Raw genomic sequence first — 26,340 nt, 5'->3', positions numbered from 1 at the left:
GTCCAGCAGGAAGGAAACTCTGGGGACAGTGGTGATTTTCCTTTAAAACTAGTTCCTGACCAATAATAGAAAACTCAATAAGTATTTATTATGGCTCCGATTCTTGGCCCTGAAGACATCTGGACATCTGGTTGTTTAAAATTTTTTTACTTATAGGTTTCCAGGCTTCATTATTTATTGCAGTGTCATTCAACCAATTATCTTGTTCCTCCCACACAAACATTAGAAACAAGGGGTGACACAAAATCGACAAAGGGAATTTATAAATATCTGTTAAATGTCAGTGATTAGCATATTAGTGATTAGGGCGTATGCCATAATTAGCATATGCATAATGATTATTAAAGTCAACTTCATATGTTGCACAGGGAATAATGTCTTTTTTCAATAGACAAAAATGCAAATACAAATAAGCAGGCAGTGTTTTGCATCTCCTAAGGCAGCAATAATGCACTCAACCTTTAAAAGCATAATGATGTAAAATGTATCTGCCAGGTTACGAATACTAATTTCACATCCACGAATTTCATGGGTTCTCCAGCTGAGATTCTCATTACTCATAAATTGATGAGTGATGTGGAAAATTCAATGTATTAGGAATGCCTGGTGCTTGATTTCATGCCCCATGGATTAAAATTCCAACTGTTTTAGTGGTGATGTGAAGCATCTTCACCAAGGGTAAAACCTCTACCTCAACATTAAAAGCCTAATTCTTTGCATTCAATCATACTCAACATTTGCTACTCCAGTGCATTAGAAATCTCTCTATATTTTACAAACACTTCTGTTCACTGCTGTTTTGTGTCTGCTAATGCTAGAACGGATCTGAAGTAGGGGTTGCATAGACTAGTCAACTAGTCAATAAATACATTTAATAATAGGCTCTGTTGTGGGGAGCTGTCAACTAGTTGGGGTTTGTACTTTGTTAGTCTGAATATATTTAGGACAAGATGAAGCCCATTCTACCGTCAACTTATTTTCTTTTGCTTTAATTGACTGTTAACACTTTACATGAAGTGTTTTGAAGCTAAATAAAATGTAAGTGCACTGAGGCAGAGTGAATTCTATTCTGAGCAGATCTGTGTGAAAGGGTGCTTTCGGAGCCACGGGTTGCACATCACTTTCCAATCCCAATCAGCTAATTTATAGTCAACTCAGTGGTGCATGCCAGCTCAAAGAGGCCAATCCAGACTCGTTTTCAGACACTACTGAGAGCAGAGTTGAACATGGCGGAAAACTCTCCAACATCCAATTGAACATTCAATTTCTTCACTTTTGTCATTAACATTGAGGCTGGAAATATAATTTATAACTTGTATATGACTACACAAATAAAACAGCCTAAAAATAGTGATGTCCTGAAACCATTTTTTTCTTTAACTATGAAAAAGAAGACTGAATTATTGGTCTACTAGTAAACATGAGTAGACATGCAAACCCTCGTCTGAACCAGGATGTCGTGAGTATGGGTTTCAACTTTTTATATTTCATGCTTAAGTATAGTAGTAAGCTGGAGAGTGGAAACATAGAGAAAACCAGTCTTAAGTCACCCAGTTCTGACACAGCGGGTCAGCATGTGTGACTGAGCTGGTTAAAGCATCCAGGCCAGTCAAACAGCAGGGTAGAAATAACAGATTCAACAGCAGAACAGTTTGTCTCAGCGGAGTGATACAGCAATTTCCCACAGCAGCCTCCACCTGCAGTGAGCCAGCCAGGTGTATTCAGGCCTGCAGGGAGACACACTGGTTCTCCTTCAAAACTTCTCAGTAACAATCCTCTCACAAAGCCAGTTTCACTACTCATGTCATATAAATGAGAAATAAAAGTGATGAAAAAGAAAATAAATAATGAATAGGCAACATCACGCAACCCACAAGGCCATGAGAAAGTGTTTTGACTGGATTGAATATTCTAATTTGGATTCTTTGTTCTTTATTCTCAGATAGGAATTCAAGCTGTTTATAAAAAGCCAACCCTGTTCATGTGTCACCCAGTAACCAAACAGAGTCGTTTTTAGATGTTGCTAAGAAGAAAGTGCAGTAAAAACCGGTAGTGAGGACTGAAATCGTGAAGGTCATGGAGAGACTGTTGCATTTAATTTCCTGCTCCTCTTCTCACATCCTGTTCCAGGAAATGGCATGTGCAACTGCGGGACCTGTGAGTGCTGGGACGGCTGGACAGGGAATGCCTGTGAAATCTGGTTGGGAGAAGAGTACTAACGTTTTCTAAAGACTGTTTGTTCATCAGAAAAAGGGCTGCTCAACAGGATTCAATGTTAGATGGGAACAGAATCACTCTGAACCTGCTTCATGTATATAACAGTATTCATTGTACTGGTTACAAATCTCCTTTATTAAAACAAGGTCTTCCTTTTTAATGCAAGTCAAACAAATATGAGCAAGAGACATTGGTCTGAAGACACGTTACCTTGTAATTCTTTTGTTTCTATTACAACTATATGTTATGAAATGTTTTTATAGGAATGAATGCATACACACACTTTCACTAACGCCACACAGGAAAATGCAGGTACATGGGCAGGGTCCAAACAGTGGGTTTTATTACTGATGTGATTATTTGTCAGATCATTGTCTGAGTGTATATGAGCTTGTTACAGTTCTGCCTCAATCAAAAGGGTTAAATGGATGAAAACAAGGTTAACCTTGCACTCAGGTGGGTGATACTACAATTACACCATTAAATGTGCTTCAAATATACTGTATCACTCAAGAGAACATGGTAACACTTCAGTATAGAAGGTTCTATATTAAATATTAATTCATAGCAGCAGTTATTAAGCAGAAGCTGGTAAACATATACAGAAGAGGTTGTCCACAGTTGGATGCAGACCCAGTGAAAAATTTTCCGAGGATCGAACTGAGCACTCGAAAATTGGCCATAGTTCAGTGTGACTACTGTTTTTAACCATAAACAATCATAGCAGATCCTCTGCTGCAGCCAATCACGTGCATTTATAAAATTACTAACCTTAAGGTAGCTTATTGAGAAATGTGGGGTTTCTAGATTTTTCTTTCGTTTACCCTCTATGGACTGATCAATGAAGTGATGACGTGGTTTGTTAAAAAAAACAGTTGATAAGTTGACAAAAAACAGAATGTTTAAAGACAATTGCATGGAGAAGCACAGTATATATTTATTCTTGGCGTCAGGTTAAAAACAGATGTCTTATCAGGCCATGGCGCTAGTCAAAAGTGGTCACTACTATGAAGCAAAACATAACCACTTCAAATTGATGTGTCTTATTTATATTCATGAACTAACCATTAATGGTTAAGCATTAAAATTTAACTGCTGTCACCATGCAGTCGCTTATCAGGACCTTTTCAAGTAAGACATGTTTATGTAGCTAGACCTTTACCAATTTTAGTCGAATACCCCTGATCTACAGTATAACGTAAAAATACGAGAACATTAAATAAAGAACTAATAAGGTATTAAGATTGTCGAATAACTGCTGTATTCACTTCTTACATCGTCAGCTGTAATTTAATGTGTAATATGTCTCCGCGTATACTGAAGTGTTACCGAAAACCTGGAAAACAAGTTACCGTGAAATGTTAATATGAGAATAAGAACGAAAACAGCATGTTTGCAAATGTATAAAGCTCTGCAATAAACCACTTTGACATAAAATGCCATAAATCTGTTAAATATATCAATTTACAGTGAACTGATGATAGAAAGGATGTGCAATGTGTAGACAGGTCATTTTGAGATAAATGCCCATGCTCGCATGTTCACATATCATATATTACAGGACAAAAGACCAGGAAGTATGAAAATAAGGGAATTAAGACCCACAATGTTCACTATTAGCCAACAGTTTGCTCATCAAAAAGGCTGAGTGCAGTAATATACTGCACATAATATTGCATTAAGGTTCTTAGTGACATTACAGTACACCTTTATATAAATATTTTATTCAATATGTTGTATCTGTGTATACAACAAACACAAACTGTACAGTGCAGACAAACTCTTTGCATATATGTATGTAAAATTAGCAGTACATACCAACATTTCTTGATACACATAGCCTACAACATGCATTTCTTAAATGCCATCATCTTCCCATGCAAAAGATGAAGTAATGGTCACACTAACGACTGAAACGCAAGAACAAATGACAAGGACGTTACCAAGAAAAAATATGAACAAGGAGAAAGAAAAGAATTAACAACATGTTATGTGGTAGCTCCTTAGGATGAACAGACAACATCACACATCACCTGCATGGAACAGAACACAGTAACATTTTTGCGAGAGACAGACAGAGAGAGAGAGAGAGAGAGAGAGAGAGAGAGAGAGAGAGAGAATAAAAGGAACCAAACAGACTGACAACCAGATGTACATTTACTCACCAGTCATTTACAAAAATAAATTCAGCCTTCATAGGACTAGTCAACTGGTTTGAAGGGCAGGTTAGCCCAGCATGTAGAGTTCATCTGATAGAATGATCAGTGTGTGTTGTGGAGGTTGTGGAAGTGGGACAGCAGCTCTCAACTCAACTCATATGCTTTACACTCCCTTTGTCTACAGCACTGCATGTCATTCTAGCAACACAGCTTTGTACAAATACGTAAGTCAAACTAATGTGCTTCAATACATCCTAATATAGAAAGTAGCTCATAATCCCAATAAATTCCCGAAAATACAGGTCTTCAAATGAAGCCTTGGATATATTTGCAATTTAGCAGCCCAGCTTCAGTCTACATAATAACATTCTAAATCTTATTCATTAAACTATGAGAGTTATTAAAGCAAGACAGGCTTAATATCAAATCTGATCAGAGATTCAGAAAATCCTTGATCATTTGCTAAAAGTCGTGAGTAAATGATAACTCAGAATTGAAAGTGCTATGATTTCAATCCAGACAAAGTAGGATGAAAGAACGTTTGAATAACATGCCCATTCAATGCTGACCTACACAGCCTAACGATCCATTGTACCTTTCCCTTTTTTTGGTCCTTAAGGAAAAGCATGCAGGTGATTAACTGATAGGTACCCCACGTGTTTAGTCAAATGAACTGTATACTCTAATGACTACAGTCCCACTCATCCAGGATTTACTCAAAAAAGGCAAAGTGTATTCTGCTGTGAGGGTGAATATTTGTCACAGTGAGCAAAGAAGCAAAACTGGACAGAGTGGGTGAGGTTTTAGTGCTGCCCACTGCATGTTACTGCAGTCAGTGGGTCTGGATTCTCAGATGGATTGCTAAACTTTGGTAAAATTCATAATCAAGATCATTACAAAAGAATAGGAAGTGAGACGAGTGTTTATAGATTGACTAAGCCACTCTGTGTGTTTGTGTGTGTGTGTGTGTTTCTTGGGGGCATGAGGCACCTTTAACCCAGCACAGACTGGGTACATGTTTTTGCATGCTGGGTTAGAGGTCATCACAGGCACACAATAGGCCAATATGAGCAGTACTGGACTCTGCATGCTGAGCTAGGAAAAAACTCTCCTTGTTTAATTATGATAGCTAGTCATTAAATGTCTATTTTTAAAGCTTTTTAAAAAATTTTTCATACAGTGAAGCCATTTCTTGATTTGCATCATACGTCATGAATAGAACACAATACTAACCTTGCCCATGCTTTTGCGGAACAAAAAGGCCCATTAAGTGAACACCAGGATTGGCTGACAGTTCAGCATGAGGGGAGTGCCTTGACCTGAGGCCTACAAGGCCTATACATGTTCCTAGAGCATGTGCTCTAAGCTATCAGTAAAGAAAAATAGAATTTGGCTTCCTCTATATGCCAGCTTGGTGAAGATATGAGATATGTGAACACATATGCATCAGGCCCCTCCGTGCATTCAGGTCCATGCACTGACTGCAGGATGGCAACATGTAGTTGTGGATTTGTAGGTAAAATCCCCTTAGTGAATAATCAGCTTCCAGTGTCTCTTTCTACACGCTCAATCAAGAAAGAGAAACAGTGCTGAGCCTAAGCTAATTCGCATTTCTATAGGCTCTGTGGTGACTCCAGTCCTCCTGAATTATTCCCTGCAAGCGAGCCACCACTGGCACCTCAGTCTTACATAAGTAATGTGTGTCTGTGTGTGTGTGTGTGTGTGTGTGTGTGTGTGTGTGTGGGTGGGTGGATGGGGGTGTGTGTGTGTGGGTGTACTGGATATGTTCACATAGATGGATGTTAGGGTTCTTAGAAAAATCACACGTAGCCCCTGCAAAGGTTTTCTCTAGCACTGGACAAAGAGAAAAGAGTGCGAGTTTGACCAATGAAAGAGAAAGCAAAAAAGAAAGAAAGCAAGACTGAGCAGGAGACACAGGAAGAAACTCTATAAAAAATTTGAGGACGACAGTCCTGTTTTCTTGCAAGTCAGTCAGTAGTTTACTTCCCCAGAGCATAGCTGGTGTTCACTGTGTATAGAAAATAGATTTGAATTAGACGCTTCTGTTACAGGGCTCAAAAAAGTAGTCACGGGTGACCATCAGCGGGACAAAGATGGCCGCTGCTCAACGCACCCACGGCCGCCGTTCCACTCTTCGTTCTCATGGATTGTCACAGTCACAGAAAAATGGGTCGTGTTATTGTATGTGCAGGCAGGGGGAGGGGTGTGGGTGGGGTTCGGGGGGTTAAAGGCATTCCATATCTGCTGGGGCATTCCATGGTGCGGGTTGAGCTGATTCATCCAGTCGAAGCCTCCTCGTCGCTACGCTTGGCCACGCTTCTGCAATCGATTTGCCAAGTGGATGGAGAAAGTCAGAGGAGAGCAGAAAAGGAGGAGAGGAGGAGAGGGGCTCGTCTGGACCAGATCCATACAAGAGAGAAGGAGAGCACCTTTCTCTCTCTGAGCCGAGGCTGGGCTATGTGCTGGGCTTGCTAGCCTCCTTGCTGACGGGCTTGCCTCCGTTCATCACGGCTGGCTCGCTTGTGCTTTTAGCGGGAGGTGCAGCGGCTTTGGGTACGGTCTCTCCCACATCGTGCAATGATGGCTCTCGGTACATTGCGACTGCAGGAGCAGAGCACACACACACACACGAGCACACACACACACACACACACACACACATACACACACACGTGTGAACAATAGCCTAGGTAAAATAATGAGCCTGTAACTAACTAAAAGGCGAGCATAATGCCTGCCTTCTCCATGTACGAGCTTGAAAGATGCTTGGGTGAGAAGTGAGTGTTCATTAGGCCAGCTCTGACAGAGCCAGTGTGACTTTGTCAGAGTTTAAGGCAGCCTGTCAGACAGGCTCCAGACAGAATGCCACATTTCTGAAAAGAGGGGGGCCTGATCTCCCAGGATAAGTTCTCTTGCTTATATAACAGAAACTCAGCTTAGCTCTGCACCAAAAAGCCCTTGTTTTAACTCAAGCCGCTGCACGGCTCCGATCTCTTGCTTACCTCGGGCTGCAAACAGGTGGCCTTTCTGTATTTGTGGCTATATAATGCACACAAATCAGCATGTGAGAAAGTGGCATGCGTCTCATCTGCTGAGCCACAATAAAGTGTCGACATTTCTCATACAAGGACAGGACAATCCTATCAGCTCCGCACAAACCATGGCTGTAAATTTCAAAGGCCGCTCATCACTGCAAGCTACATTTCAAACAGGAAGTAAAACATCACATGGCAGTCCAAGTTTGACGAATGATGCCTGCGTGGCATGGATTGGGTTCGGGGTTTAGACTTATAGCAGAAAACCGAATGAATATGAATCTTCCTGTACTTTTCTTTTCTAAATTCTGTAATCAATTGTAGTCCTTTGCACTCTTACTTTATGCCACCTTTGACTTAGCAAAGCATTAAGAGGCTTATATAACCTTACTTTGAACTCATATAACAACAATAACACACACACAGCCATGGTTCTCAAAGTGGGGTCTGTGAAACAAAGCAATGGGGGTCTGAGAACTTTTTTTTTTAAATTTTGTTACAGTGATGGAAATCACAAACCACCATTATCAAAGTTATTTATTATTGAGTTCTTATAGATATTAGCCACTCACTTGACTTGAATTCTGAGTGAAAGGTTAAAAAACGTTCTATGGCTCCAATAAATATCAAAATATTATTGTACACATTTAAATAATGTGGAGCCTGATATTTGAACAGTTGATAAAATAAACCTGTACTCAATGTGTTCATGGAACTTTAGGGTTAAAGGGGTCTCCATCTGCTGAAAGTTTGAGAACTCCTGGTTTAGAAAACTGTCAACTAATATGGTTTTTTATGGTTAATTATCATTCTGCAGAGTCAAAGCAAACCAGAGGGGAGCTGGGTTCACCAACCCGGACCCAAAGCACTCATTACCTTCTAATGGCTTGGGCAGGAAGTGAGCAGCTGGTTTGGTTTTCTTCACTCGGTTGCCCTTCATTGCCTGGCCCTCTTTATTGAGACCCAGAAACCAGGCTCTCCCTGACTCCTGCTGCCTGTACAACATGGACGAGTAGATCACATAGTAGTTCTCAAACACTGACTCTTTGAACTTGCATTCGGCTGTAAAGAGTTCCTGTAAGAGACAGAGGAAAAGAGAGAGAAAAGAGAAAGAGAGAGGACAGGGTCATTAAGGTTTGCTGTTGATCTAAGAAACTGTGATTTGTTTGCTACATGAAGGCAGTTCATTTTCAATAAAACTGAGCTAATATAAATAAGGACAGCAATGATGCCTGGTTTGAACAGGTGACATAACCAAGCAAAGACAACGTGATATTTATCTGATTTATCTTTCTTCCATCACCATGTATTAATAATAGATACGGGCTTTAAATTCATTTTCTTTTTAATAATACAATTGAATCTATTCATCGAAGTTTAATTCTTAATGTAGAAAGCTCAAAGAATGAAAGACTTCTTGGGGTTCAGCACCATAACCATCTGTCTCATTGGAACGTCCCATAAAATGAACCAAATATAGAGGATTCAAATAAATCAATGGTGTAACTGCATGAGGGTTCACCAAACAGATGTGTAAGACAGTTGGGTATTTCACTATGTGTAGTTTCCATATTTGACAGACAATTTCATCTGAATAAGCTTTGTCACCAAGCTATAAAAGACTGCACCTAATTTCAAAACAGATACCCTCTAACTACTATGACAGATCTTCAGCATGGATTGAGATATTACTAATGGTTAAAATGGTCTATAATACAATTTAAAACACAGAAAAGTGTATTTGCATTGCCATGCTGCTGCTGAACAAGGTGATTGTTATATTTCATTCCTCTAGGCATGCTAAATAATATTACCTATTAGATATATTATATTTCCACCCCATCACTAGAGCAAAGATGTAATAAGATGTTTTAAAGAATTTCATACACAACGACAATGCTATCATTCTTCATGATCACCGCGGAACTATGAAAGATGGCTAATAAAGCCATTCATTTTCAATACCGGACTATCTCTCTTTATTCGGTGTCACTGGTGAATGCTGTGTGTCTTGTATATTGCATTACCTCGCAATTTATTGCATTGATTAAAATTTGTTGGCTCCATCTATCAGTTCAATAACTCTACCACTTCATAAATCCAGGACGCACTGTGCTTGTTGCCAGCACTGAAACAAGCGTGTGCTTACTTACACATGCTAATAAATTCCACGCTGTTATATAATAAGAGGTAATAACAGTCCTGTTAGATTAAACACCAGATCCATCATGACTTGACATGCAATAAATGTTGTAAAGCAAATCCACACTGCGCCAAAACCAATCTGTTGTAATTGAGGCAGGTATTAAAGCGATAATGCTGTATCACTGGCCAGTTAAGACAGAGCTGATATTTAATTTGCGCTGAGCTTCTTACAGGGCAGTAAAACACAGATGAACACCTGCTTTCAATTCTCACTTTTTTTTAGATAAACCCTTACAGAATTCTCTATGCAATCCTTTATTGTAAAGCATTGCATTAACAAGCATGTTGCAGAACTCGCTAAATTCCACCTGGTTATTTTTATCTTCTTTTCAAACACAGGCAATCCCACAGTGCTCTCAGTTATTACCACTTGTTAAATTGTTTCCTGTCAGCTTCAGACAACCAGTAGCTTTAGTTTAGAGGAGGAGAGGAGGCAGGGACTAAGTGGCACGTTGGGGAGATGTGATGGCTGACTGAATGGGACGAAATTGCATTATGTAAGGGAGTTGAACTCGGATGTGCTTTGGAGGGTTCTCCAGTCCCCTTGATTAAACACTAAAGGGAGACTTCATTGACTGCACTAGCACTGTGTTCATCCTCCAGCAGGATACAATGCATGTGTATCATTTTCAGCTCCGTTTTAAACCCTCCTGAGTGTGTAGCCCTCCAACACAAGCTGTGCCACAGTGTTGATCTTACGAAGGATCCTCTCTAAACGTCTCACCACGCACATGGGCTCAAGGTTTCCCCTTAGCACATCTGAGATGTCCATAGAATTACCTGAGGATATTTCATTTCTGCCATTATGGGTTCTGCTGTAACAAAAGTATTTACCGTGCATTTAAAATGACTGGAACATATTTCCAATTTCATCACTACATCCAAAACCAAAGCTCTTTGAGACATTTTGATGCACTGCAAGACATGGACCCTTTTGAAAGAATTAAAACATAATTAAGCATAACCATCAAAAATGGTAAAAATGACATAAATAACAAAATAACACTGAAACCCAACTCAAGCAACACTTTGAAATCCATTGCTGCCTGTGTCACTTCAAAAAGGTAATTAAAGATTCAGCTCATCAGGTGAGGCATATTGCTCGCTGGCTGGTAACAGTAATTAGTTAGATGCGTTTGGATAGAGCACACTGAACACTCATTTCCAAATCATGCGATGGCACCAGATTTTCAGCATGGCACAACCTGACACAGAGCCAGCAATTAAAACTAATTACAGTGTTTTACATATCAAATACTGAAAGGATGATCGTGACAAAGTCCCATTTTTATGCTCAAACCTGTGACTGACTTATTCTAATATATCTACTGTATATTCATTCAAGAACAGGAAACTGAGGCTACATTGAGCACAGGTTCACCAAAACTGGAAGATTTGAAAAACATCACCTGGTCTTTTTCCAATCTTCAACCACTCAGATTCATGTTCTTGGCTGACAAGAGGGGAACCCGATGTGGTCTTCTGTTGTTGTAGACCATCCACCTCAAGGTTTGATGTGTTCTGCATTCTGAGATGCTTTTCTGTGTCCCCCGATTGTAAAGAGTGGTTATTTGAGTAACTGTAGACTTCCTGTCAGCTTGAACCAGTCTTGCCATTCTCCTACGATCTCTTCAATGTGGCATTTCTGCCCATAAAACTGCCGCTAACTGGATGTTTTTTGTTTTTCGCAACATTCTGTTTAAACTCTAGTAAAATCCCAGAAGATCAGCAGTTTCTGACATACTCAAACCAGCTCATTCAACACCAAGATCCATACCATGGTCAAAGTCAACAAGATCACATTTTTCCTATTCTGATGTTTAATGTGGACATTAACCAAAGCTCTTAACCTGTATCTGCATGATTAAATGCATCGTGCTGCTGTTACGTGATTGTCTGTCCCAGTTTTAGTCTAATGACAGCAGGGTTTTGATGTTTCAGACTTTGAGTGAGTTATTTTTCAATTACAAATTATAACATAGAGGACGCTGAGTCACAAAGCAGTGTTTTGAAGCCAATGCCAAAGCATCTTTGATGCTGATTTTGACTTTATAAAGAGAACATAAAACATGTCTTTCTAAATCCTAAGGAAGTATAGTTCACAGGCATACAAAATGAAAAAAAATCCACAAAAACAGATCATATATAACTCTGACAACTGCATTATCTTATTTAGTATCTTAATTACTAACTAGTATATCACTAAGGCATATCTTGTGATTAAAAACCATATATACTTAGTATTTCAGATATAATCCACAGAATATTCAATTTGCACCTTCTTAAAAATGATGCACATCTGGAAAGGAAATGATCTTATTTCACTGAAGTGACACAATGACAGATAGACAGCGAGTCAAGACCAAGCCGAGCAGAGACATGCTGTCCACAGGTAACAGTATTGCTTCCCTGAGAGAAGTGTACACCTCCTACACATCACTCCACTGAGTGTGTGAATGGCTGCCAGAGGTGGCGGTGCAGGAATCGGCTAGTTGATGCCAGCAGCTCACTATGAGGTTCTGTTTGATTTTGCACTGTAGCCAACAAATGAGTCAGGTGACGTGCGCCAGGGCTATCCTCACCTTGTGCTCCACCGTGGGAACATTATTAGGTAGAAGCAGTCGTAACATCTTTCTCTTTCCACTGATGCTCTTTTAACAGCCCTTCATTTTCTACTATTAAAACAGCACGTACGTTTCCACTGGGTTACCATGGTAACACTCAAGGGGTCCTGGAAGGCAAGTGAATTTTTTTTTCCCTCTTTCTTGAAGAGGAACACGAACTGTTCATGCATTCAAATCCATAGGTAGGAGCTATTGTCTCTATTTCTAGAGTCATTGTGGGAAACAATGGCAAGATGGGGAAGCCTGTGTGCCCCTCCAAAGAACATGACAAGATAATTACTGGAATGTATTTAAGCAGCTACTGGATGGTGATTATTTCAATAGAAGAGCTGTGAAGGTGTGTCAGTTTGGCACAGTGCAGGTCAGCTACATACTCTACAGTGATGCACAATGATGGTGTAATAAAGGTAACTGAAGAACAAAATAAAAAGATGGCAGCTACATTGTATGGAGAAAGAGGCAAGTGAAAATCAAAATATTTAGGAGAAATGGCAGTTCATTTCCTCTTGGCTCAAACCCACCACCCTCCTATATGTGGATTTCGCACAAAAGATTCGCTCCACTTTGAATGTGTGGCCATAATTGACCTTGGCCAGTGCCAGAATAGGACAGCCTGCTTTAGACACACATAATCAGCCCATCCTGCTGAGAGAGGAGATGAGAGAGAGAGAGAGAGAGAGAGAGAGATACACAGAGAGAGATTAAGATAGAATGAGAGGGGTATGGAAAAAAGATTGTGGCTAACAGAGTTGAGAAATGGTGCTCTGGGTCAGTAAGGGAAAGGGAGAACAAAAAAAAAAGCCAAACAGTGCGGAAATAAAATAGAAAGACAGCTGGAAGTGAGACATAGATGAAGAAGAAATGAAACACAGAAGCAGAGGGAATGAAAAGACTGAACATGGCTTTAACCAACGCATGCTTTTGTTTGCCAGTGAACGAAAGTAGATGAGCGATGGGGGGAAGTGCTATTAGCATGCAGAGTGATCCCTCATAAGCATGCAAAAGCCAGCAAAACTGTTTATTAATGCTGTCAGTATAAAGCCTATTAATCCATGGAAAAAGGTCATTGTTCAGGAGGCTGAGTTGTGCTTGCTGCATTCCTTCCCTCGTACAGAGAAGAAGACACAAGTGTAGATAGTGTCAGCTGAATCTTTTAGCCACAAAAGGGCAAAATAAACAATACAGTTAATAACTGGAATGAAGGATGCCATATTAATATAGGAAGCCTCCACAAATTGGGATATAGGAGATGATTTATGGGTGTCAATTATGTGAGAACAGTACAGTTCAATCTGGGGGGTTATTACATGGGGTTCCATTGATACCACAGCAATGTGAATAGTTTTGGTATCTGTTTGTGGTTTTTTTTGGGGGGGGGGGGGGCAATGCCAAGTTATGCCACTGGGTTAAATCCTGACCCCGCTGGATGTGGTGGTGGAAAAGAGAATGGCATCAAACTGATGACCATCACCGATGGTCACCACCATTCACAACATTAATCGAAATATAAAGTGAAGTGACTTGTAGCCAAGTATGGTGACCCATACTAGGAATTTGTGCTCTGCATTTAACCCATCCAAGTGTACACACACAGTAGTGAACACACACCCAGAGCAGTGGGCATCCTTTTTTTGCTGCAGCGCCCGGGGAGCAGTTGGGGGTTCGGTGCCTTGCTCAAGGGTCTTACCTCAGTCGTGGTATTGAGGGTGGGAGAGAGCGCTGGTCATTCACTCCCCCCACCTACAATCCCTGCCGGACCCGAGACTCGAACCCACAACCTTCAGGTTCACCTTCAGGTTCACCTTCGGGTTGCAAGTCCGACTCTCTATCCATTAGGCCACGACTGCCCCCTAAAATAGAAGTGTCAAAATGTAAAAAAAAATTGATCAGTCAAGGGTGAAATTTTACAGAGAATTATTTTACAGAGAATGAACTGAAACGTGTTGAGATATGCAGCATGCACACGTAGCTGGAGATGGTGGTACGAGAGCGCCACTGTGACTGCATACCCTGATAGACTGACACCAGATCTGTCTCTTCTGAGCTGTATGCTAAAGTTAAATCTTCGTCATTGGAAATGCTGCCAGACTACTACACTTTTTGGTAACACTAGCAACCAATTCAACTATGTTCAGCAACGTTATTTTTTGCCAAAATGTTTTAGTCACTGGGAAAAAAAGCTGCTTTTTGTACTGTTAGTTGTTAGGCTAATATAAAACTAGCTACCTAGAAGTAGGATGACTGTTGACATCCCACCAAAATCACTGAATTAATGTGCTGACTAAAGTAACATTATTAAAAGTGTCTAGGTCACTGTAAAGGATTAGCTGTATGTTACAGACACAGTTGTAGGCATATGAAAGGTTTAATGAGCCTACAATGCATCCTGGAAGTCTAACAAGAACATTTTGGGGAATTTGAATGTGACTAAAACTAAAATCTTTGTGAAAGTTAATTTTGTATGCTAATGGCACAGCTCTCATTGGCTGGCTCATTGGGGAAGGACGGGGAGGACGTTGTGTTATAGTGGAGAACTCAGCAGTACATAAGTAATTGTAAGTAATTGAAAGTAGCGCAGCAGGTGAAGACACTTCAGCAAATCCAGGATTAAGAATTGGGTCTTTAACAAGCATGAAATGTGATCATACACATCAAATCTAAGGTGGAATTTGGTCACTTTTGAAAGATATTTTGCAGGTAAATTCATTCAAATCCATTCAAATTCATGTAAAGCCCTAAGGTTTTTCGTACTGCATGCTTCTTTGGGTTTGTATGGTGGATTTTGAAGTCAAATGCAAGAGGAATGTGGAAGTTTTTATGAGTGTGGGCTCCAGAAGAGATAGTGAGCAGACAGTTGGGAGGGTCACCTTGGGGCTGAGCCCAGAGAGCTTCTCTAGGCAGAATCAGTGAGTTGGTTGTTGGCTCAGGAAAACATAGCATTAAGGGGTAACATTTCAAGGCATTTTCTGGGATGCTTGAAAAAAAAAAAAAAAAAAAAGTTTAGGCAAAATTGCTCATGGTTTGTTGGATGATGGATAATCCAACAAAGAAGCCAACAGGACATAAAATTTATATTTTTATCAATATTAGATGGCTTTTTGTAATATATTACACCAAGCTCAAAGAAATGAAACAGGTTACTGATTTCTCATTACTTTGTGTACTGGTCTAAGTTTATGTTTGAAGCTGAATTCAATTCAATCAGCCAGATACAGTGACTGATAATTAAATTAAATTAAATGCAGGGCCATTTTCCATGACAGTCCAGCTAGACATTATGTGCATCTTGATATCTTTATCGTCTATCTTAATCTTTCTTGCCTCTGTCTGTTTCACACACTGTTGTGTAGTTGTGTAGACAGACTGCCATTTGAGAGCACTTTAGCTTTTAAAGAGCAGGCTGAGCTGAAACACTTCAAGCTCTCACTAAAGCCTCCCAGAGGGAAGACACCCTGTGCATAGACTTTTTTTTTTTTAAACATGGGCTGTGTGAAAAGGTTAAATCTCTGGACACTTAAATGCTCTTTAAACAGAACTGGTCCATCTCTCTTGTGTATTCAGATAGACAGAAAGCATGCAATCGCACTTCCAGTGTGACGTGGGTTCAGAGGAGAGAGCAGAACTGGGGTGAGTGGAGGTTACGCTATAAGGCATTTTTCCGGTTGTTTTTTGTTAAGTTCAGTTGTTCGCAAAGTTATGTAACCAAATGTCTCCATTTCCAGTGTTATAAAACATTCAAATGACTATAACCTTCGTTTAAAATTGAGTTTTTCTGATTAACAATATTCATTCACTCATCTTCAGTAATCGCTTTATCCTGGTCAGGGTAACGGTGGATCCGGATCTTATCCCAGGAACACTGGATCTGAATGGGATGCCTGTCCAATACAGGGCACTATGTACATACATCCTCACACCTATGGATAGTTTAGTGATCCCTCTACCAGAATGTTTTTTGGAAGGTGGGAGTAAACCGGAGAACCCAGAGCAAACCCATGTGGACACTGGGAGTACATGCAAATCTCCGGACAGACAGTAACCCAGGCTTTGAACTGGGAACCTCGGACCTGTGAAGTGGTAATGTTACCTGCTGCATCACCATGCTGCCCTATTATTAACAAAATGCCAATGTCAAAGCTAAAACAAGTATCGATTAATCCATATGATTAATCCATACTGAATACTGGTGTCTTGTGAGTTATCAATGTCACACCCTTTCTGTCTAGTATGTAGCTTATATTACATGAATTAATTGCATTAATTGAAAGTAGAGGTAGCACACTTCCAGCTCAAAACTCCACACGGAAAGATGAAGTGCTCATGATCCAGCACTGGCCACAAAACAGCAGCAGATCTTTAAATTGAGGCCAGCCTGGTGGCAAAAGGGCTGGCTCTAAACAATCCACTAGGTATTACCGAGAGACCAAGAGAGCTTGGCCTTTTCTATAACAAGCTGACAAACGCCGCTCTGGAAGGTCAGCCGGCTGCAGCAATCACAGTACACACACTGTTCCAGATGACAACCTGAGAGAGTCATGGCTTAGACAACCACATGGGAATGGATGAGATTGGTTTCTGTTGGGATCTCAGGCAATATCATGGAATGAACTTTTTAAAAATATGGCAAACAGGAAATGTAGGGATTAGAAGACTAAAAACATATCTGAAACCCTGATGAGTCACCTTCCATGTTACACGCATGGTCTGTATCAGAGTGTGTGTAGAGTGTGTTCAATTAAATGCGCTATATTAAACAAATTTCCCAAGAATATTACTATAATAATGCACAATGTCAAGGAAAAATTCTGAAAAAAGATCTGAAAACAATAGAAATTAGTTCCATTATCTGAAATAATATCTTTAAGACGAGCTGCATACAAACTCTAAAATATAGTTTGAAGGAAAGTTCTGCCTTTAGATTTAGAAGTTTTCTTAATATATTTTAATTTTGAAGTATCAGTTATAACCATACAAATGTGATCATTTAGAGATGTGATCATGTAGAGATGTTGTAGCTGTGATAAACTGGAGACTTTCACTGGAATTAAACTATCCAAGTTATTACACTCGCAACCATATGACCAAAAGTAAACTCCAACACAAATCTGAATGTACAATATCAATGCTTACACCATTAAATGTATTTTGCAACAAAATATACTTTCATGCCGTCACGACATAGTATTATGGGTATAAAGTGCGTGTAGCCACTGTTTACCATTCTTTTATCCATAAATTATTTAATTAACATAATTACTACATACTGTAGATTACCCAGTTATGTACCACTGATTTACATTAGGGCTAAGTAATATTAACTAACAGTAAAAGCATGTAATAAGAAAAGTATGTAGTTTTATTGTCACAAGCCATCATTTATATCACAAATATGTTTAAAATACTCCGCTAAATGTCACAGCGGGATCACGGCACTTTTGGCAGTAATGGAGGATTCTGACTGACTTGGCTGATCTCCAAGCACTGGATTTGACAGAAAGTCTCATCATTCTTTGTTGGTTTGCGCTTTTGCTGAGGCCACTGCACCCTGCCAGTGATCCAGCACACAGCTCAGAGAGTTGTCGAATAACCCAAAAGGACACATTTCATCTCTACATGTTTGGCAGAAGCAGGAGGCCTGAAAGTGACCCACACTTCCAATGCCACAAATTACTCAAGCACAGTCAGTATGGCATGCTGCAGTCCTGTACAAACTCTGAAATATAAAGGCTTGCGTGGGCCGTGGTAGAGTACGAGTCCACATTGTGGCATGGATTAAACTGACAAGAAAAATATAAAGGAACTGGTTTCATCCTGATGGCAAATGCAATGTTGTCAGGGCTTTTAATCTGACCTTATCAAAGTAAGCTAAAAGCCATTTGGTGATGTGGAGATTATATCCATGTGATTCCGTGTAGTTAAAGCATGCATTAACCTTAAGTAGGGGTTTACTGTGTGACCTACAGTGGGATAAAGTGTTTGTCTGAAAAGCTAGTTTGAGCCCGTAGCCATAGGATCCCATTAATTCAATCTGATGCACATGTACAACAGAAAAGTATCAACAACCACACCCCAGAAGCATTTAAGACACAGTGTAACTGCCCAAAAATATCAAGAAGGGCTTCCCAATAACTAATTTGTTTGGCTACAAATAATCTCTTTTGAATATTCCAAAACAAATTATAAATTATATAATACTGTATATCATCATATATAATATATATTATATGATATACAAAATATTGTCATATCACATATCATCATATATCTTCATCTTAATCTTACATTAAAAAAATGTACAAAAAATATCAAAAATGTTAAAGGAAACAGACATACAGAAACCTCTCCACATGCTTAGAGATCATTCTGATGACTGCTAAGACCTTTACATATCAAAATAAATGTCTTTTATTTGTTTAACGGATGCCAGAACACATACAATTCAGTGTGTAAGGTCATTATTATTATTAATATTATTATTATTATACTTTGCATCACAGAACCCATTTTGGAGCACAAAAATCAAGATCTTAAACTTGACAGATGCAATCATTAATGAAAATAGTAATATGACCCTACATTAGAACACAATTCACAAACTAAAACTTTAGAATCAATCTTTAACTGAAAATCATATGATCATCATGAACTATTTTTTAATCAGTCAAGATTTTAACACATCAAAGAAACTTGAACCTGAAATATTAAGTCTGTTTTTTTATTGGTTGTCACAGTATTGCATTTTCTGATTCACTGTCCAAGCTGCTATAGTGTGTATATATTACACATCTATGATGTATTTGTTTAGAATGTGTCATATTACAAATTATTCATCCCTCAGTTACACAACAGGTTTGCACTTGTCTTTAGTGGGAGTGCAAATAAGAGACAGTGGGAATGTGACATGGCCACAATGTTAATTATTTCATATATTAACACCACTATTTTACTTCACTGTGTTACTGTTAGGCTGAAATGATCTTAATGTAATGAATATCTTGAAGATCTTTAAAGCTGTGTAGTTAAAGTGTCATGTGGGGGGGGGGGGAACGTGAGTAATTGTCAAGTTTAAGAAGAAATTGGATGATTTTAGGCCCAAATATGACATGAATGTTAGACTATTAGTAAATGATAGACCAGGGCTTGGGAGTCCTCTATGGTCAGTAAGTAATTTCCTCTCATCTAGGACCAGCTTTCCTCAAAAATACTTTAACACTTATAGTGCTTCTCCAATGAATAATGCAGCTTGGCATGGCTCAGCAACAAATACAAATCCAGGGCTAGCCATAGCCTACTTGAGTGCATGTGTTGGTTTCGCATTATACAACAATTCCTGTGAAAGTAGGAGGAGTTTCTCTGGAGATTATCAGGTGGTGACTTGAAGAGCAAAAGTAGTAAAAATACTACTAAACATCTAATGTGGATTGACTAATATGTGTGTGCATGGTGCCCTTCGATGAACTACCTTCCTATCCTGTGTGTATTACCACCTAGCACCCAGTGTTCACGAGATAGCACTGACCTGGATAAAGCATTTACTAAAAATAAATAAATGAATGAATGAATCAGCAGAGTGTCTGAATCTGAAATGTCTTTCACTACTATGCATGATGGCACCATTATGTTATATATATCCTATGCAGAGTGTAAACAAAGTGAATAGGAAGCCACTTGGGATTTGCCTTAGAAGTTGAAAACATTTACTTGGATTGCAGGGAAGAAATATTGGATTAAGTTAAATGGTGACAGGAAATATCTGAAACATTAAATTACTGTTGAAAATTGTGATGTTGCCTCTGAAATCCACTGGAAAAAAGGATTGAGAAAGAGCAGGAAACTTTGGCAGACAGTCACAACTCTTGCCTACTGAAGAAGCAGTAGAGACGTGACTTCTACGTTTTTCTTATTGAATTTGATCATTCGATGGTCTGCACTATTTTTAGGTAAATCCACATGTCCTGGCTCATTTCACATGGTACCTGGGCAGGAAGGATAACCAAATTCAGCGTGGGTAATAGCAACAATGTCGTCTAATTTGCCAAGCTGTGCTGTACCATCAATTGCCACAGTGCTATTATATAACCAAGAACTGATAACAAATTAGCATCACAGAACAAGTTTGACCTTCCCACATACACAGCCTATCGGAGCAGACTGAGGACAGCAGAGTGTGTGCCGTGACCAACCGAGCAATACAAACCAGACTGCAGCTCCAGCTGTTTCAGGTGCTCAGATTAATGATGCCCCTTAAATCAAAAAGTGTTGAGGTGCAGGCAGCGCAGTCTGACCACCAGCCTCAACCTGCTTTTATAAAAACAGCCCTCTGTGATATGCCCTAATTGGGATCTATGGTTAAGTGTGAAAGAGTGACATGCACGAGTTATGGCTCCCTTCAGAGAGCTGCTGTTTTGTTGGCACTCAGCAGCATGTAGGCTTGTTTCAGTTGCTTATTAGTGCATATTTTTTACTGGCACTGCCATCAAACAAGAGGGGAACTGGTCTTGTTTATCACTGAGGAAACTGTAGGTATGCCAGACAGGATTTTTTGTGATACTGTCCCTGAAAATATAAAAGGAAATCAAATATGTAGCACAACATATTTCATATGAATATAAATATAAGCAGGCCTAAATATACTGCTAAATAACTCTTTAGCCATACTCATCCAGATGATACTATGGCCTCAGTAATAGGGTTCATAGCCCACACACATCTCTCTCTTTCTCACAGAAAACATACAATAATTCTGACAGTTCTGACACCCGCTTGTTTTAAGCCTGGTGTATGTGGGAGAGACAGAAGATGCCAGAGGAATCCCAAGCAGTTTCAAGCTTCTCCCCATCTGTCAGAGTGCGTGAAACATGGCAGGAACGCGGCATTCAGGTCAGGCAACGCTGCTGCTCAGCTATGGAGGGCTCCATGTCTCTGCACACAGCCATCTCGGTCTCAGAGATACGCTGCTTCCTCAGACACAGCAAATCCTTTCAGAAATGACTACGGCTGATATCATATCTCACTTTTCATCTCATCCAGGCTGCATGCTGAAATGCCATCATGTGGCCCTGTATCTAAAACATACTTCTGACTCCATTCATACATGCTGTCATGATTGCAAAAAGATTTGGAGCTGTTTTCCAATCTTCAACTGTCCAGTTTGGGTGAACCTATGTCCACTGTAGCCTCATATCCCTGTTCTTGGCTGACAGAAGAGAACCAAGATGTGCCTTAAGGCTCCACATGTTCTGTTTTCTGAGATGCTTTTCTGCTCACTACTGTTGTAAAGAGTGGTTTTTTGAGTAACTGTAGACTTCCTGTCTGCTCAAACCAGTGCCTCTGACCTCTCTCATCATGAGGACGTTTTCACCCACAGAACTGATGCTCACTGGATGTTTTTTGTTTTTAGCACCATTCTCTATAAACTCTAGACACTTTTGTGTGTCAAAATCTCAGAAGATCAGCAGTTCCTCTAATACTCAACCCAGATGACATCCATGCCATGGTCAAAGTTACACATTTTCCCCATTCTGATTTTTGATGTGAACATTACCTGAAGCTCTCGACCTGTATTTTATGCACTGCGATGCTGGCACATGATTGGCTGATGGATAACTGCATAAATAAGCAGGAGTGCAGGTGTTCCTATCAAAGTGGTCAGTGACTACAAGTCAAGAGCTTCAGTTAATGTTTACATCAAAAATTAGAATGGGGAAAAAGTGACCATGATTCAAGCACAGACTGTATTTGACATTTAAGAAGCAACACTTTAAAGACAAACAGGATATGCACCTGCAAAAAAAAAAAAAAAAAAAAAAAACAGCTGTAGTGAAATTTTGCTATTCGGTCAAAACAAAACCATGGCAACAGAACAGCCCCAGTTTTTGGGCAAAGTAAAGCAGAGATCAGCATTTTGAGTGCCTCTAGATGACAGCAGTGTGTTTGTGTTCTACATTAGCTGCTGATAACTCTGACCCGCTTTAACCATAATGTGATTAAACTGTCGTCTGCTTTTATATATGGGAGCTACAACAACGTAACCTTGGTTTTTGGAATCAGGACCCCCCTGGCCTGGCGGCTTATTCCCTGGTCTGGCAGCTTGACCTCTCCAGATCTCTCTCTGTTACACCAACAGATGTTGTTTTGCTCTTTGCACACGGGTGTGTGAGTCTGTGCGACTGGAAATCTGTATTTGTGTTAAGCAGGATTTACACTAGACAAAAATCACACATCATAAGAGAATTCTTTGGAGTTGAGACCAGCAGTTTTGGAATACTTAATGCTCCGTGCTCGCCAATTTAATGCCAGTGTAACCAAAGACAGCGAACGAAAACGTTCTGGCAGTAAGAGAGCTATTTTATTCAATTCTCAGAGTGTGCTACTACGAAGCTTTTCTAAAAGCCACCAACAGGAGGATGGCATAGGATTAAGCAAACACCAATGAGACAGCTACAAATGATCTGTTTGAGCAAGCAATCATTTACAGTATAGACTTGCTCACATTAATTAATATAAGCTTACCAGCCTACATGCCTGTCCCCTTGTACAGTAAGTTGCAAAGCTACCACACATGTTAATGGACAGAAAAATTACTACTTTAAAGATTGGACATTTCATTTTGTCCTCTTTTACCCAGCCACAAATGGCTCCAAACGCCTCTTTTATGCCTCTTAAAATGTGTCTTTCCTCTAGGCATAACATGCTATTAATATCATTATATTACTTTTATACCAAGAGCTTGTTTGTGTTTATGCAAATCAGTTTTCTGCACAAGCCTGAGCGATGATCTATGCAGAAGATCATCATATTTTCATATAACTTATTAATATAATATAAATATAATTTTCTATTATCACAGGTCTATCGTCAGAGGATCTTCATCATATAATCTGACATGGCAAGGCTTTTATAGAATTTGGCTAAGATTTTATTGGGATTATCTTGCACAGTGTGAAATCTTAAAAGACTTTGTGTTGTGTTAAGACTCTTCTGGGTTGTTAACATTCTCTACCGCTCTTTGCGTTACATGGCATTCCAGCAAAGATAAGCAGATCGCAAATGGGTGACAGTCTTGAATAAATGCAGCATTTTCCCCTCTTTATGAACATTATGCTTCCACAGTCTATTTTCCTGCTACACCCACTAAAATTATTTACACAAATTTATTTCAAGAGCAGTAATGGAGGACAACAGAAGTCAGAGCTAAAATGTAGATGTACCAGCTGCTCTATAGGGAGGAAGGATAAATAAAGTGGAGGATGGTACGATGGCGGCTTAGCTTGAATTAAAACGAATGAATTCCCATTATTCACAACCTTTCAATAAGAGCATTCCCTATTGATTCCCCACAGTGCAGCGGCAGAGGCTGATAAAACTGAAGCTTGTGTTTCAGGAAAACAGAATGAAGGATGGGCTGTTGCGGAGGGTTTGATTTGCGCTGTGTGTGCTGTGAGGATGAAGCAGAATCGTTTTCTGAGAGGTCTTCATCTTGTCCCCCCCCACTCTCCACAATGCCACTGCTATAGACGAGGTCAGTGAGAATGTATTTGTCTTCTCTGCTCATGTCGCAACTCCAACCAGGAGTCTGACACAGAAAGCAAAGCAGACATCCAGCTTGTGACAAGTGTATTCATTAACTTTTTATATCACATAGCCCAAACAGTGAAGTGGGATCGGGAATGTGGAAAAAGCCAAGTAGCCAAACAGATTGGGTTTCAAAAACAGGCTTCATAAATATGATGAAAGAAATGAGCAAGAAAATATTAGCAGCAGACTTTCTTTTGAAAAGACGGAGAGATTATTACTATAAATGTTCCACTGTTTTGACAAACACATCATAATTCTTGAACAACATTTCTCATGCCTGTGTGTTTTTAATGCAATTACTACAGCTAATGTTCACTTGACAGCAACATGACACTGCTTATCTCCTTACTAACCAAAATAGGCTGTTTGGTGCTTTTTGTTTGCCAAGACACTGAGTAAATAAGGAAAGTGACAAAAAGGTCACATTATACGATTCTATAAAACAGAGCGTGGGCTTTATAAATGCGCAATTTACCGTACACATCGCCTACTTACCATCAAAGCTCTGTCATGGGGGGAAAAAAACAGATGCTCAGCTAATTATAGATCCACCAAATCCTGAAGACAGTTAATAAGCCCGTACACAAAATTGGTGTCTTCAGAATGTCCGAACAAGATTCGGCTAATTACATCTTATCACACTGTGCTGCGGTCATTGTTCCTGTTTTACGGCTTTGCTTGGCTTGTTAGCTAACTATTTTCCATGTAACAACTCTACTTAAGATGATGAAACAGTGTTAAAAAGCCCACTGTGAGAAAACAGTTTTATAGTACCACATGGATAAATCATAAGAATACACAATATACTCACACTGAACATTCTTTTAACACACTTACTGCTGTTTATTTTTACTCTTCTACAACTGTATACTGTAATGATTTATATTCACACTATCCAATGTCAGCCTGAAGAAGTTGGGTTCCTGGTCTGGTTCATCTCAAGGTTTCTTCCTCATGTTGTCTCGGGGAGTTTTTCCTTGTCACTGCCACCTCTGGCTTGCTCATTAGAGATCTAAATCATTCATCATTTGTCTCGAGTATCGAGGTTTATACGTGGATGGAGATTTTACACATAAAAATGAAAGAGAAAATGCAACAGATTCAAATCCAATCCAAATCAAGCCAATTCAGGAGGTGGTCCAAGGCTCATTTTAGCCATGTAATACCTATATAAAGGCATCTGACTCTCTAAAGCCTGGATTATACAGCCTGGATTATATGGCCAAAAGTATGTGGACACCTGACCATCACACCTATATGTGGTTCTTCCCCAAACTGTTGTCACAAAGTTGGAAGCACACAATTGTATAGGATGTCTTTGTAATTTACAATTTCCCTTCACTGGAACTAAGAGGCCCAAACCTGTTCCAGCATGACAATACCCCTGTGCACAAAGCACGCTCCATGCAGACATGGTTTTACAAGGTTGACTGAACCCTGAATACCTCTGAGATGAATTGGAACACTGACTGTGTCCCAGGCCTCCTCGCCTGATATCAGTGCCCGACCTCACTAATGCTCTTGTGGCTGGACGTGCAAAAATACCCATAGCCACGTTCAAAAGTCTAGTGGAAAACCTTCCCAGAGTGGAGGTGATTATAACTACAAAGGAGGGAATAAATCTGGAATGGGATGTTCGAAAAGCACATGTGAATGTGACGGACAAGTAAATGTGCACTCATATACAAGACAGTTCTCGCGTTTATGCTGTGGTCCTTTGGAGCGACACTTGTGCATGTCCTCAGAAATTAATGTATCCATGTGGCACAGAAATAGTGGGGGCAATACAGCACCATGTGACTGGCTAAACAAACTAATGTTGTGTCTCAAATTGCATACTTATGTACTATTCTAGAAAGTTATTGAGTACTAATTAACACTAAACAGTTTTCCTGTTTAAGTTAGTGTTTGAATTTGAAAAACCTCTCATGGAGTCTTCAAAGGTCTGTCTTGCTTGCCAGTCTTCTGGATCTTCCATATTAGTAAATACGTTCGAGTATTTTAAGTATAAGGTTTTTCGATTTGAGTTGAAATGATGATGAAAAGTTTTAGCAGAGTTCATCAGTGTGTTTAACATCTGATCATGAACATCATGAACATCATGAAATTGCTAAACGTTTTACAGTTCAACTTGGAAACGTGATGGACAGGGATGTTTTGGCTCTGACGTGCCATCTAAAGGATGGTGCTTTTAACCCACTCGATGTACAGAAAGAACACAAGCGAGTATGTGAACAATGCCGCTTGCATTGCCACTGCTTCTGCACATGCACCCAAAGTCATGCATCAAGTATAGACCAGGATTAAGATCTGACAACCAAAACCCATCCCAATAGGAGATACACACACTCAGTCAGTGAAGATGTCAGAGCTGTTAAAAAAATGTTAGTGATTAAAAACGTCACGATAAGATTTTTTGCTCACAAAACAACTGAAAGCTTTGAGCAAATCTGAAAGTTGGTCTTTTTATAATAAGCTGATTTGCACATTGAACTGATTTTT

The 26,340-nt window shown here is 39.6% G+C and overlaps 2 protein-coding genes across 3 annotated transcripts in view; one reads left to right on the top strand and one right to left on the bottom strand.

The window, feature by feature from the left end:
- The window catches only part of itgbl1 (integrin, beta-like 1), a 50,395-nt gene extending 46,732 nt beyond the window's left edge, over positions 1 to 3,663 (top strand). The window contains exon 11 of the mRNA XM_026912520.3: positions 2,131 to 3,663. Within this exon, the coding sequence (XP_026768321.2) occupies positions 2,131 to 2,219 (89 nt within the window). The 3' untranslated portion in view covers positions 2,220 to 3,663. The remainder of the gene's footprint in view (positions 1 to 2,130) is intronic.
- A 258-nt stretch (positions 3,664 to 3,921) lies between these two features.
- fgf14 (fibroblast growth factor 14) overlaps positions 3,922 to 26,340 on the bottom strand; it is a 123,604-nt gene continuing 101,185 nt past the window's right edge. For both annotated transcript variants that reach the window (XM_026912522.3, XM_026912521.3), the window contains exons 4-5: positions 8,309 to 8,507; positions 3,922 to 6,998 (exon numbers count right to left, since the gene is read on the bottom strand). In XM_026912522.3, the coding sequence (XP_026768323.1) occupies positions 6,853 to 6,998; positions 8,309 to 8,507 (345 nt within the window). In that variant the 3' untranslated portion in view covers positions 3,922 to 6,852. The remainder of the gene's footprint in view (positions 6,999 to 8,308; positions 8,508 to 26,340) is intronic.

The sequence above is a fragment of the Pangasianodon hypophthalmus genome, chromosome 5, assembly GCF_027358585.1.
Source record: "Pangasianodon hypophthalmus isolate fPanHyp1 chromosome 5, fPanHyp1.pri, whole genome shotgun sequence".
Taxonomy (NCBI): Eukaryota; Metazoa; Chordata; class Actinopteri; order Siluriformes; family Pangasiidae; genus Pangasianodon; species Pangasianodon hypophthalmus.
The sequence above is the reverse complement of the archived record's forward strand: the minus strand, read 5'-3'. Positions and strand labels throughout refer to the sequence as shown.